Genomic DNA, 14,928 nt, shown 5'->3' with positions numbered 1-14,928 from the left:
GGGAGTCGGAGGCTAAGAAGAACGAGGGAGCGTCACAGCAGGGCTTGCCCACAGGTGGGGGGCCATCACGTGCAGGGTCGCCTCGAGGCTCCTCCAGGAAAGGTCTGAATGCCCGACCTGCTGCTGCGAAACCCAGCCTAATCCGAGAGAGTTAGTGCCTAGAAAACAGAAAGCAGAGTTGTACAGCCCAGCGAGGGGGAGGGCTGGCCCCATAGCGCTGCTGCAGTTCACACACAAACCACTGGGGGCATCGCCCCAGCCCTGCTCCGGGTCAAGGGTCGCGCAGGCCCTGGAGAAAGGCTGTTCTGGAGGGTGGAGAAAGCCCTCTGGGACCTCACACATCAGAGAGGCGACTGCCCCCAGGAACACCGCCCCCAGCAGATAAGCAAGGCTCCTCCTCAATGTCACCTTCCTGCGAGCGAGTGCCAGGTCAGCAGGAAGTGAATTTCCGTCCACCGGCTGGCAAGTCATAAAACATTACAGAGGGAACACACTCCAGCATCCTCCCCACATTATGACACACACCAAATAGGAAATTACATTTTATTTCATTTACAGAGACCTTGGAGCAAAAGGGTGGTGTCGGGGAAACAGCACATGGGTGAGCACCACCAAGGAGAAGCCTGTTATAAATATGCGGGTGCTCTCAGTGTAGCATGAGTGTCGGGTCCGAGAGGCCTGAGGGGGGCCGTCCAGGGAGGAGCACCTGCCCGCTGGGTTTAGAACAAGTCACTGCCCTGACCCCCGGCAGCAGCGCCTCTGCACGTCCAACCAGAGCCAGGAGGCCTCCTGCAAACACCACCACGAGGACAGTTCCCTTTAAAACCTCAGCAGCAGGATGGGGAGGTGTCTGGCGAGGTGGTGGCCAATGGGGGAGATGGGGCTGGCAGGTGGCTGCCACCCTCCCTCCTGCTCTCTGGATAATTAACAATCACATGTCTGAGGCTCGACAAATGAAAAGTCCATCCTGACACTGTTCTCCTGCTCCACAGACCTACAGTTCTCTGCGGTGTGTCCCTATCCCCACCTCTAGCAGTGTGTCCCCCTCCACACCCCCGGAGTGCCCATCGTGATCTGGAATTCCCGTGTGTCCGGTGGCTGTGGCTTCGCTGCCCCAGGCAGGGCCTTGGGTGCCAGGGTCCGTGGGGGCCCTCACAGGACGGGCGCTAGAGCAGCTTGACGTAATTCTGTGGAATCAGCCCCCTCTTGCCATTCAGAGTCCCTTCTAGCCAGCCAGGTTCCCTCGAGGTTTGTACTGAAAGGGAAGAGAAATCACTTTTTATCAAAATACCCCAAGTACTTGCTCCCTGTGAATTCATTGTACTGCTGTGTATCTTTTTCTTTCTTTTTTTTTTTGATATATTTTTAATGATTTCTAAGAGGGAGAGGGAGAGAACTAAACATCAATGATGAGAATCATTAATCTGTTGTCTCCTGCACGCCCTCTACTGGGGATCAAGCCTGAAACCCAGGCATGTGCCCTTGACCGGAATCGAACTTAGGACCCTTCAGTCCGCAGGCCGATGCTCTATGCACTGAGCCAAAAACAGCTAAGGCTTCTGTGTATCTTGAAGGCTCAACCAATAGTGAATGTGGCCACAGTGCTCCAAGGTCAGCAACATCCTCCATCCACAGATGACCATGTGCTACATTCAAAGCCCCACCTTCCATGACCCAAAACGCTGTCTTGACACACATCAATCTGTGGACGTCCTTGAAGATCAGGATGAAAACAGCATGCACAGAGAACTTACGGACCAAATCCAGAGTCACACAGAGAATGGGAAAGCCAGGATCTGATCTCAGACTCACTAACTTCACAGTTGACCATCCGTAGCTACCTGCCATCAACCTGTCCTCCCCCAAACGCACTGAGATACTGGTATCTGTGTGTGTGTGTGTGTGTGTGTGTGTGTGTGTGTGTGTGTGTGTAGAGAAACACACACACCACATAAACAGAGTCACGCACACACACTTTTTTAGGACTCCGGCAAGTCATTGAAGGACTTCGAGGTGGAGAACTTCAGTCCCCAGTGCCAGACATCTACCATCCTTGCTCACAGAACTGACCCTCATCCCGGTGTCTGCAGGCCCAGAGGAGATGTCCCTGTCCCCATTGTGGTTCTGGATTTTGCCAGTAACCGGTTTAAGGTGAGTATATGATTCCATTCTGGCTATCAAGACATGAGGGCAAGTAAACCAGGAAAGAAGTTCTGGAAAACTTTTCTCATTCTAAGAAAAGAAAGGGAACACAAGCAAGGAAGAGGCACCCTTCTGCTGGGGTTGAGTGTGGCCACGGTGCCTGCACCTGTGCGGCCATCCTGGCTGCATGGGGAAAGCCAGCCAGACGCCCCGCCCCAAGCTGAGGATGCTTCAGCAGAGGGGACACTGTGGTGGTGGAGAATGTGCGTGAACCAACCCTAGAGCTCCCGATGCCCAGACTTCCTGCAGCGTGAGCTAATCCATCTTCATGATTAATTTACCTCCTGTGTCAGTTTCTGTTACTGCAGCACAAGGCCTCCTAATAGATACACCCCTACCAGGGTAAATATCTCAACAGTCCCGGGAAGGGATTCCAGAGGCTCCCAAACAAATCTAATCACACAATGCAAAAATTCGCCATCCTTTCTCAAATGGGTGGGTTTCAATGCTACATCCCGGCTTCCTCTTCTGCCATATGAGGGGCCAACAAGTGGCAGGCCTGGGGCAGGGCGACTATGTCACCATACTCTCTGCGTGGATGTACGCGATGGTGGCAGAGGAATGATCTTGCTTACACTCCAAGATTAAAATTCCTCCACAAAATATAATTTTGTCAGATGTGGAGTTTTGTTGTGGTGGTTTGTTTTCTGTCACTATCAGAAGTCCCGGGCTCTCAAGAGTACACATATATAGAAATCTCTTCTAAAAGAGGCAACGTGCTTCCTAAAAACACAATCACCAGCAAATGCTGCATTACTGACAATATACCACTATGCATGCACTGTGCTGATACATTCCATGTATTCCAAACATTCTGGCTAATCAACCATTCCAGAACTAAGGTTCTGTTTCCCCAGAACTCTTTTGGGCAGCTCCACCCACACACGACATCACTGTTTCCACAGCAACCTATGAATTTCATCATGAGCTAGACTGGAGAAGAAATAAATCAAAGGGGGGAGAGGGGAGAGGGGGAGACATAGATTCAACCATTGGGGTAATTTGTGAAATATTAAGCCGGGCATAGTTCCTAAATGATTGTGTATGAATAATAAACACACATAAAAAGGTGCACCCTTATTTCAATGTGAAAAGTCAATACCCATATCTAAATATTCACAGATTATTCAAATCAGCAAAAATCATGTAGAGCAGAGGAAGAGTAAGGGAATTATAAACCAAAATTTTTCTATAATAGTTCCCTTTCAGTAACTCAGATTTGGCAAACCTGAAGCATTTGGGAGGCTTGGTTGGGAACTCAGAGAAAAAACAATGGATGCAAAATCGGAAATATTCTTACCCTGGCCAGTGTTTCTAAGTGGTTAGAGCATCAGTGCACAAAACCAAAGGGTCTCTGGTTCCATTCCTGGTCAAGGGCACATACCAAGGTTCGATCCTGACCCCTAATGGGGTATGTGCAGGAGGCAACCAATCAATATGTCTCTCTCACCTCTCTCCAGCTCTGCCGTGGACTTGCTATGAATCAGTACGAGCTTCGTCATCTTCTCAGCCCGAGCTCCTCACCTGAGCTATGCAGAGCTGCCTCCTGAGGCTGAGGATAAAATGAGACCAAGGCCCTGGCCAGTTGCTCAGTGGTTAGAGCGTCAGCCTGCAGACCAAGGGCTATGGGTTTGACTCCCAGTCAAGGGCCTACACCTGGGTTGCAGGTTTGATCCCCAGCCCCACTCGGGGCACATGTGGAAGACAACCAATCAACAGATGTATCTCTTTCACATGAAGTTTCTCCCTCTCCCTGTCTCTCTCTCTCCCTCTCCCTTTCTGCCTTCCACTCTCTCTGAGAATCAATGGAAAAAATATCCTAGGGAGAGGATTAACAAAGCAAAACAAAAAAAGAAATATATTTTAATTCCACTGGCACTAGCTTCTCTGCATCAGGAGATGAGGAGAAAGATGTCCTTAATGAAGACCCAAAGAGTTAAAAGGGTTGGCGAATAACCAAGATGAAGGCAGGGGTGGGTGCCAGCCATCCAGACAGCTGCTGGCATCCCGTTCCAGGGGTTGGGGAGGTGAGGGGTGGGGAGGACCAGCTCTCTCCTGTCCAGAACATAACGGGAGAGACTTGTGCTGCTGACAATGCTCCAAACAGGGACCGCCTGGTCTAGGTGGTAGACATTCTGGGTTGTAGACAGGATATATCCGACCACAAAGCTGTCAGAGCACTCACCATCCTCAAAAATTGCTCCTATTTCGAACGATAACTCAGAGCTGTGTTCTGCTTCACACGGATACACCGCTCGAGCCTTCCGACTGGTGACGCTGAGAAGGGACCGGGACAGACACAAATTAACACGTGGAGAAACTAGGAGAGAGAAACCTCACCTCCCGCCACCTCCCATTTCCCAGGTCTCATTTCTATGTCACTGGTGGGACAACTTCCACCAAAGAAAGTAGGGAAGTGAACATCAGGCACAAGCACAGCACTTGAGTTTCAAGTAAATGATGGGCTTCAAATTCAAATGTTTCTTTAGGGAGCCTCTCTGAGCAGCTTTCACTGAAACGCTTCCCTAGTTCTCCTCTCCGCCTGGCGGGACGCCCTTTCCGATCCTTCCGTGCCATCAGCACCACCGGGCATGTGTATTTCCTAAGCACTGTGGTCCATCTATTGGGAAAAGCTCCAGTGTCTGGAGACAGAAGACACAGCAGTGACAGGCAGAGGCACACGTGTGCCACGTGGCTTCCACAATGCTCTGCGGACACTGATCTGTCGGAACCGACGGTCAGCTTCCATGCCCTCTGGAAGGGGCCTGTTCACCACTGTTCCCAGTGTCCCGTGAACCCTCCTTTAAAACAAAGCATGTGCTTTATAGTCATGTATAAAAAGTTGTTCTAAAATGAATGAATAGTTTCAAAACTGCAACATCAGCACCAAAAAGAGTAAGTTTGAGCAGGTCTCACAGGAGGTAAATTTCTCCTGAGAATGTCCTTGCTCAGGTACGGGGGTTCAGCCCTGAGACAAGGTTGTAAGTGTTGACCAGGAGGCCGGAGGAGCCCGAGCCAGCCTTTTCCAGCCAAGGACACGAGCACCTGCTCGGGTTAAGGAGCCCCTTCCATGTGCTGTCACCGTCCTCTACATCCCATCCCAACCATGTACCTTTCAGGTGGCTTGTCCGCTGGGGTGGCAGGAGGACAGGAAAGGAAAGGTGACAACTTGGGTGAAGGAGGGGTAGCAGCTCGGTTGCAGCTCAGTGTGGTCGGAGACTGCGGGTTAAGCCACTGGACCATCGGTGGTCGGGTCTGGCTTGAGCTAAGGATGGAAGTTTGAAGAACCGGATTTAATAGTATAAAGGCCACAGAACCCCAAACACATGACACCTCAATCCTCAATAGCTAGGATGATGGCTCCCTTGTCTCTCCGGATGAACAGAAGGACAAAGTCCTCTCCACATGCTGCTCGAACCCCAAAAGCCACCCCCAAACTAGTGGCACCTTGTACTTCTCCAGGTTAGTGGAGAAGGTTGAGTCTTGTCCAACTTGGCCAGGTATCAGCTCACTAATTAGGGCACCGGAATCCAAGTGCCCAGAATAGTTGCTGGGACTTGAGGTTTTCTGTTCATGAGGAAAGTCAAATGAATGTGCAGCAGACATGGCGGCCTAGAGCTCCAAAAAGTCAGCACGTGGCCTTTGGATGTTTAAAGTTTTTTTATCTGGTCATAAACATGTAGCAACTCAGAAGAAAACGCAGTGGGAATCAAGAACCCTCTGGAGAGGACTAGACTAGCTTTAAAGGAGAAAGCAACGAATAGCAAAAACCTTTGGTGACCTGAACATTCCCTAACATTTGCAAATTTCAAAAAAAAATTAATGGAAAAGGTCAGTGAACAGACTCCTGGAGGGGCCTCTAAACACAAAGGGAGAGTCGATACATGTGTGTCGACCTGAATTACATTCTTCTCCAGGCATCCAAATGGGAGGCGTGTGGTGATGGTCCCTGAAGCTCACTTTACAAGATCCTCCTTCCATTCCGTCTCACTTTCAGCACACACGTCTTCCATGGCTGCTCGGACCCAGGTGCTCCTCACCTCAAACTCACCCTCTTCAGCTAACACCAGTTTCCACGAGCAGCTGCTTCCTGTCCTTCCACACTCCTGAGCATTGCCTTTGAGTCTTCCTTCTCTAGAAAAACTAGTACCACACTCTGTCCAGTTTTACTTCTAATTCTTCCCAGGCTGTTCCTCTGCACACCTTCTCTTCATTATCAGGAGACCAGCCCATTCTCACCACCTTGTGTCTGTTATCACTGTGGTCTCTTGGCTCATCTCCAGCCCGTTCCTCCAACCCTGCCAGCTCAATCAGACACATTCAGCCACCTAAGACCCAGTCTACCCAACCTGCCTCCCCCGGAACCAGTGTGCCCCACCGCCCTCCAGGGGCTCTCCTGCCCTCGCAGACTGCCCGTCTGCCTGCAGCTCTGCTTCCCTGAGTTTGGCACACACTCTGCCTCCTGTTTCTCCTCATCTCTCGGCCTCCCCAGTCCCTCTGCCTGGTCAAAGCTGTCCCCTAGCTCAGCTCAGCTCAGCTCCAGGCTGGTCACCCCAATGCTTCTCCTTTGGCCTAAGTCACCGATCTTCCCTGAAGGCCCGTCACACCAATAAACAGGAGGGCAGGTTGACCTGAGCTGTTCTGTGATAGTTTCCGATGATACTTCTCTTGCCTTCTGGGCAAGAGCAAGTCTTTAGCTCTTTCTATATACCGCACATGGCCCGGAAGACTGCTAGGCACACGAAGTCCTCAACCAACATCCGAACAATCCATCTAGGTGTTCTATAACTAAAGTTGGATTTTATAAATCAGGTACCTGAAATATTCCACTATTGACTTGATATTTAGCTCACAGGTTTCCTTCCTATCCTTTGATCAGGAAAAGGGGGTAGGGGATGTGCTTTTAAAAAACATTGTTCTTTGAATGACTTATTTATAACTCCCGTATCCAGCCGTTCATTTGGAAGTCACAAAACCTATCTCATACACAGCAAAGAGACCCATAACTCTCAAAGTGATCTGTGTCACCAGCAGCAAAAGTCACTCCATTCTTCACCTGAAAATGTCTTCCTAATCAGGAAGGGAGAGGAAGGGTGAGTGGAGCTCTGAGAGAGAATTTAAGACTGCCATTAGCCAAACAATTGCCATTTTGTCTCCCAGCAATGATTCAAGGTGCTTGAACAAGGGTGGTGGTGGTGGTGGAAGATGAGATGTCTTACCACACCCCCGTCAACTCTCTCTGGTCATAAATAGCCAAGCGATTAAATGATGGTCATCCATCTGCTCAGAGGGAGGACAGTGATGGGATAAAGATAAACAATGTGACTATATTTATAAGGCTCTTTAAAAACACAGATCATAAATTCTATAGTTATCTATGTAATCCTCCCATCTTTCTTTTTAAAAAAAGGCTTTTTGTTCTGTTGTTTTTTTAAATAAAGGGAAAATAACATATTCGGAAAGCAAAAGAATTGTTGGAATGGCGGATGCAGAAGGTAAGGGCCATAGCGGGGCTTTCTCCTTCTTGTCCCAAAGCAGAACTCAGAATCAGCAACCTTTTCCTGGGTCCAGTTCTCAACCTTATTTGTTTGTTTGTTTTCTGTGATCTTTTTCTTGTCGTTTAAAATATAGATGTGTTACATGACCCAACACTAACCAGCTCACCAGGACAGCCTGTCAGACTTCCCACTTAGACTTAAATTTCTGTATTTGAGTTTCTGTCTTCTCCACAATATCTCAGAAGCCTCAGCTAGTGCTTCTCTGGATTCCAGAATCCCAAGTGGGCACAAACATTGCAAGCTGGGACATTCATAACAGGGAGCAAAACACAGGTCTGGAGACGAGGCATAAGAAGTCACGTGGAGAATCGAAGTCCTATGGAGGAGGAGACCCACACAAACAAAACAAAGTTTGGAAACAGAACAGAGTAGCTGCTTGGATACAAGGAACTTTTCAGAGACTTTTCCACAGGGAAGGAATGGGAGGAGCAAGAAGTGGTTAAATAAATACACTGAAGACCTGAACATGAAATCTTACCTCAGACAGCAGAGGTCGGGTGAAGGTGTATTTCATAGGCTTCTACCTAAGCAAACTGGCCATATTGTTCTGAAGCCAAGCAATTATAAACATGAGCTTCTTTTTGTAAACCATCTCCTACCTGCCAGAATTTGGGTAGGGTGTGTGTGTGTGTTTGTGTGTGTGTGTGTGTGTGTGTGTGTGTGTGTGTGTGTGTGGTAATAAGTATCAACATTTTTTTTAACAATTAAATTCTTTAAAATATAATACTTATATTTTCTCAAAAAGCAGTAGAGGAAAATTTCTAAGAAAGTTCTGATACACTCTTCCTTTCTCTTCTTCGATTTAAAACATTTTAGAGGAATACTAAGCTATTTTGGAAATGGCGGCCCATAGCAAAGGTCTAGCACAGTGGTTCTCAACCTGTGGGTCGCGACCCCTTTGGGGTCCAACGACCCTTTCACAGGGGTCGCCTAAGACCATCGGAAAACACATATATAATTACATATTGTTTTTGTGATTAATCACTATGCTTTAATTATGTTCAATTTGTAACAATGAAATTGGGGGTCACCACAACATAAGGAACTGTATTAAAGGGTCGCGGCATTAAGAAGGTTGAGAACCACTGGTCTAGCAGTTCTTCTCAACCTGGCTGCTAGGAGCGAATTAAGCTCCAAGGCATTCACAATGAATGAGCATCTCTCCTGTACATCTAGAATGGTTCTAGCTAGCCACCTATGTGTTGGGAGACAATTCTCTGTGTGTCTCTCGTGTTTCTGCATATGTTAGAAACGGAGGCACTGGCTGCCTTTGTTCGGGATTATAGAGCAAACAGCCAGGGCAGATCGAGATTGTGACTTCCCTGGAGCAAAGGGCAGGTTTACTGCCCTTCCTGAAAGATCTGGGTTTCCTAAACTCCAGGTTCCTCTCCTGTCACACTCCCTGGAGGTGTTGCCTGGCCCAAGGGCACCAGCTGAGGGGAATCGGGACAGGAAGTGACACGCCTGCTAGCCACTGCTATGATCAGTGGAGTCCTCTGCCAGCATCCACGACACCACCACAGGCAATTAGGGAAGCTGGCAAGCAGAGTACAATTTCAGACCTCACAGTTCCTTACATGAACACCCTTGGGAGAACTGAGAAAATACTGAGGCCATTTTCCTATTCTGTGGCTTAGCAGAGAATCCTGGCTAAGAAAGTTTTTGGGTTAAAGATCAAAAATGATGGATGACATAAGCATGAAAATCTCCTTACCTGGTAGAACATAAGGAAATGGTTTTATTGTGTTTGTTTTTTTTTAATTGATTTCAGAAAGGAAGGGAGAGGGCGAGTGAGGTAGAAACATCAATGATGAGAACAATCATTATCGGCTGCCTCCTGCACATCCCCTACTGCAACCCCGGCATGTGTCCAAACCGGGAATCAAACTTTGACCTCCTGGTACATAGGTCAACGCTCAACCCCTGAGGCACACCAGCTGGGCCATAATGAAATGTTTTGAGTGTCCTCTCCTACCACCTCCCAAATTTAAAACTGTTCTTTAAAATCTCCTTATTTCCTTCTTCCTGCTGCCGCTTTAACGAAGGATTTTTGATGAGTAAGACTGGCATGATCACAAGCCACCAATTTTATTTAATGATGAGCTGCTGACCAATTACAAAAAAACGTGCCTAAGTGCTACATGTTTCCTGAAAGGCAACTTGTGCTTTGCAAAAATGGAGACAGAGTAGTTAACTCCTCCTGAAAAGCTCAGAAACCACATTCACCAAAACAAAAATAAATTCCAGAGAAACAGTAATATCTGTTTGTTTGCTACCTTCCTGATTTCACACACTAAATGGCAAGAATCTTCTAAAAAAGAAGGCCTCTCCACTCCACACGGGGAAGCAACGTCACCACCTTGCTTTAAGGAGAAATGTTTCCTTCTGAAAGACAGGGACAAACGGACAAGAGGGTCTCACTAAAAACACACAGAAGATCCATACCACTAACTCAGAAACTCAGCCTTGAAAGCACTTACACTGAAAGTCCACCTGGTCTGGCCAGCGTGGCTCAGTGGTTGAGCCTCAACCTATGGGCGTCAACCTATGAACGAGGAGGTCACGGTTCGATTCCCAGTCAGAGCACATGCCCAGGCTGCGGGCTTGATCCCCGGTGGGGGGCGTGCAGGAGGCAGATCAATGATTCAGGAGTCAGCCAGTGATCAATGATTATCTCTCATCACTGCTGTTTCTATCTCTCCCTCCCTCCCTGAAATCAATAAAAAAAATATTTAAAAAAAATAAAAAGGAAGTCAACCAGGCTATTCCCAAGGTAACAAAGTCTCCTGTGTTTGTGTGGGGTGGGGTGGGCGGAGGGGTTCGGGAAGATCAGCAGGGAGCAGAATAGGCATTTGTGAAAGTGAGGAGAGAATGCTCTTCTATAAAAAGCATCAATACACTTGCTTTGGAAAAAACAGGTCTGTATTCCAGGGCAAGACCCTATGGCTTTTGCAGTGGGGAGGAATCAGCTCTCAAGCACATGAAATTTGGACAGTAGCTGCATATGCTTACACTCTGCAGAGTTTATTCTTCTAAAATGTAACAAATCAGTGCTATATGCTGCTTCTCATTCACACTGTGACCCAACAGTTTCCAATATCAGACTCTACACTCTATGCAGAATAAAAACTTTTTGGCAGCAACAAAGCACAGACATTTCAGAAATGGGGGCAGCGGTTAGGGGTCTTAACTTTTAAAATTGGACAACAGCTGCAGAGTCACCAGGGGACTCCTGCACCTCACAAACATTTTCTGGCAATGCACAGCCAGGTCAGGCTCTGGGCAGCAGCCTTGAGCGCTGAGCGTGATTTAAAATTCAAAGGATGCAGAAGAGGGAGAATGCAAGTCAAGAAATGACTGCTTATATGAAGTGATTAAATCCCCCAAATAGCAAGATATCTGATGGCGGTTATATGATGTCAGAATCCAATCAGAAGTTTGCACTGGAATGAAAGATTTTAAAAACTCATTTATTTGCAAGGTCTCTGAGCAGAAACTAACACATTAGTGGAATGATCTTTCATTTCAGCCTGAGAAACACACAGCATAAGTCTAGAACAGCTGTCCTGGGCAAAAGTGTTTGAAAATGTTAATAAAGACAGAAGGAAATATTGTAGATCTGTATATTATGGGAAATCTCTGTTCCAATAAGTGCCACAGTTATTCCATAAGTGCCGGAGGGGGAGAATCCCACAGCCAGCACGCCGCTGGCTCCTACTGAGCTGGCAGAGGGGACGGCAGTGAAGAGAAGCAAACAGTCATGACAAGAGAGTCACCATCATCCACGGGACTGGGCAAGGAGGCCTTCACTGCCCCAGGAGGCTTCCAAACAAACCCTGTTTGCTCATCATTCATGGTCTGGGAACTATCAGTCAGGCCCCATGCCGGGCCTTGGGACTCCCAGGGGACTATGACATCTGCTCTCCATGAGTACCCAGGCAAGGGGGTGGAGACTGACAACTGATCCTCATAATGCAATATGATGTGTGCCATGTAGAGAGGTGCCCACGGCCCTCAGAGAACAGAGGAGGAAGCATCTAGCTACGATCGGGCATCCAGGAAGGCTTTCTAGAGGAGGTGGTGCCTGCCCTGAGCTGATGCTGCCATCATCAATATCACCCAAGCTCCTGCTGGGCACAGCTGCACAGTCCAGCACTGAGCTAGACACAACTCATACAGGAGTCCATGCGTTCCTGACATACTACTATTCCACAGTACACGTGAGAAGACAGCCTGAGAAAAGTGAGAGTGACTTACAAATCATTTTATTTCCCCCCCAAAAAAACCCACAAAAAACAAACAATCTACACCAAAGGGGAAAATTACTGATATTAAGTGGATGTCACCATTTTTTTTTAAATTGTGTGTTCACCACCCCAAGTCAAGTCTTCTTCCGTCACCACTTTATTACTTTTTTTAATATATTTTATTGATTTTTTTACAGAGAGGAAGAGAGAGGGATAGAGAGTTAGAAACATCGATGAGAGAGAAACATCAATCAGCTGCCTCCTGCACACACCCTACTGGGGATGTGCCCGCAACCAAGGTACATGCCCTTGACCAGAATCGAACCCAGGACCCTTCAGTCCGCAGGCCGACGCTCTATCCACTGAGCCAAACCAGTTAGGGCCCGTCACCACTTTAAATTAAAAAAAAATGTTTTAAAGTTGCTAAATGCAATGTAGTGGGATTCTAGATTGGATGCTGGAATAAAAGAAGGACACGAGTAAAAAACCAGTGAAATCTAAATAAAGTTTGTAAATTAATAATGTTGGACCGAGATGAATCACTTACTTTAAACAAAAGTTCTGTGGTGCCATGTAAGATGTTAATAGTGGGGAGAGCTGGGGAAGGGTTTATGGAAACACTTTTATTTATTTGGTGTTTCAAATCTGTTTTCATTTATTTTTTTGAGAGAGAAGAAGGGAGAGGGAGAGAGGGATAGAAACATCCATGAGAGAGAAACATGGACTGGCTGCCTCCTACACACCTCCTACTGGGAATCGAGCCTGCAACCGGGCATGTGCCCTGGCTGGGACTAGAACCTGGGACCTCTTGGTGCCTGGGGCAATGCCCAACCAACTCAGCTACATCGGCTGGGCTGTGGGAGCACTTTTATACTACTTTTGTGACTTTTCTGTAAATCTAAAACTATTTGAAAATACACTTTTAATTTTAATCAATAGGTTGTAAAAAGAATGACCCCAAATAAGCATTTTAATGACTGAAACACTAAAGGCCTCTTGAAATGACAATCACAAGCATAAGAAAAATGTTTGGTTGGTTCAATGACAAGAAAGAATTCCTGAGGGTTTCTTTAAAAAGTCACCTGCGCTGCCCATCTGAAAAATGGCAATTAACCAGGAAACTGACTTCCAAGAAACGGGACTCTTCCAACTAGGCTTGTTCTGTTTACAGGGTAGGCTGAGGTAAAGGGCAAGGCAGTGAATACTTTAGGGCAGCGGTTCTCAACCTCCTGGCCCTTTAAATACAGTTCCTCATGTTGTGACCCAACCATAAAATTATTTTCGTTGCTACTTCATCACTGTAATGTTGCTACTGTTATGAATCGTAATGTAAATATCTGATATGCAGGATGGTCTTAGGTGACCCCTGTGAAAGGGTCGTTCGACCACCAAAGGGGTCGCGACCCACAGGTTGAGAACCACTGCTTTAGGGTCTGAAGGCCACACATGGCAGGTCTCAGCTCCGCCATCATTGCATCTAAAAAGCAGCCACAGACAAAATGCAAATAACTGGGTGGCTGTGTTCCAATAACACTTCAGTTATGAAAGCAGGCGGCAGTGAGCCATCGTTTGCTGACCCCTGGGTTAGAGGGGCCAGATGGGAATCCATTGTGGTGGAGAGTGCGGGGAGGTAGGGATGACAGCAAATGCCCCTGCTCTCCCCTCTCCATCTCCACGGGCTTTGTGGCAGGGGATCCCGTGTCCCCGGAGCCCACCTGCACACACCCGGGCTTCCCTGTGGAGAAGCTCTCTGCACCACTGCACGCCATCCCGTGCAGGAGGGAGGCAGCCGATACGTCAGGCCGGCATGTAAAAGCAGTAACTTGTTCACCCTTAAGAAAAAATGTCTTTTACGGGAGGCAGGTGGCCAGGGAGAAAAGGGCACCACAGGAAATGAGTCCCACACAGATAAGACAGAGCCTGTCGAAGAAGGACTCGGCCACACTGAACGCTCAGTCCTCGCCCTGTGAGATGTTCAGGCTTCTGGGTGACTTTCCCCCCTTAACATTGAGTGGGCACCACCAGCCAGTCAGCTTGTAACTTACAAAAGCCACTCCTAGGGCAATCGCTTCCCGGGGTTTTGCTATAAAAGAACTGCCGTAGGATCCCACCTGCCCAGCCTTTCCCTCGGAGCATCCCCTGAATTCCATCCGTCTCCTTCCAGACAATCATTGCGGAATCGGGTACAGGGGCTGAACCGAGAAGGAACCGTGGCTTCATTCCTGCCAGTGTTGGGGCTTTAGAGGTCTCTGCATAACTCACAGGCATGTTCCTACCAGCTCAGCTCCCCTGTGAAAACGAGCTGCCACCCGACCTGAGGGCTGAACAGGGGTTGCAGTTGGGAAGGGCTACAGCATCACTCAGCTAAGAAAACCTTCCTGTTTCACACCAAACTGTCTGATGGGTTGCCTGTGGTGACAGAAGATGAGCCACCCACACTGTTCAGAATATGGAGCTGGTGGGGCCCCAGGGGGGACCCCAGGCCTTGGTCATGCAATATCCCAAGGTCCTATTCGCAGAGGCTCCTACAAAGTAGATTCTGACACAGAGAGCTTGGCGAGGACCCAGGCCGAGTCCTCCTGGAAAACCTACAGCAACTTCGGGAAACAACACAACTTCGGGTCAACACCTAAGGCTTCTGCGGGTCTCCCTGAGCTGTTAGTGAGAGATTCTATAACAGACGAACCAGGAAGTCAGGGTAAGTGAAAATAAGAATATCAGGTTAGGTTCTCCGAGGGAAGGGAATGCCAAGCAGGTGGCTGCCCAGAGCTCCCGGGGGAGCAGGGTTGGGTTTTATTACATGTGGTTCCTTGAAACCTCACAACAGCCCGGAGGGGCGGATGTTGTTGTTCCCCTTTTACAGATAACCTTGCTAAGCCTTGGTTTGCTTACAAAATTGATAGAAGGCCCCCAAGGTTTTG

At 48.0% G+C, this 14,928-nt stretch overlaps 1 protein-coding gene across 1 annotated transcript in view; it reads right to left on the bottom strand.

Moving 5' to 3' along the window:
- Positions 1 to 529: 529 nt before the first annotated feature.
- Positions 530 to 14,928, bottom strand: part of ARHGAP10 (Rho GTPase activating protein 10) — a 255,849-nt gene continuing 241,450 nt past the window's right edge. Inside the window, exons 21-23 of the mRNA XM_005871405.2 lie at positions 5,315 to 5,467; positions 4,388 to 4,479; positions 530 to 1,255 (exon numbers count right to left, since the gene is read on the bottom strand). Of these exons, the coding sequence (XP_005871467.1) occupies positions 1,167 to 1,255; positions 4,388 to 4,479; positions 5,315 to 5,467 (334 nt within the window). The 3' untranslated portion in view covers positions 530 to 1,166. The remainder of the gene's footprint in view (positions 1,256 to 4,387; positions 4,480 to 5,314; positions 5,468 to 14,928) is intronic.

Source organism: Myotis brandtii, unplaced genomic scaffold (genome assembly GCF_000412655.1).
Source record: "Myotis brandtii unplaced genomic scaffold, ASM41265v1 scaffold34, whole genome shotgun sequence".
Classification (NCBI taxonomy): Eukaryota; Metazoa; Chordata; class Mammalia; order Chiroptera; family Vespertilionidae; genus Myotis; species Myotis brandtii.
This window is presented reverse-complemented; position numbering and strand designations above follow the sequence as displayed.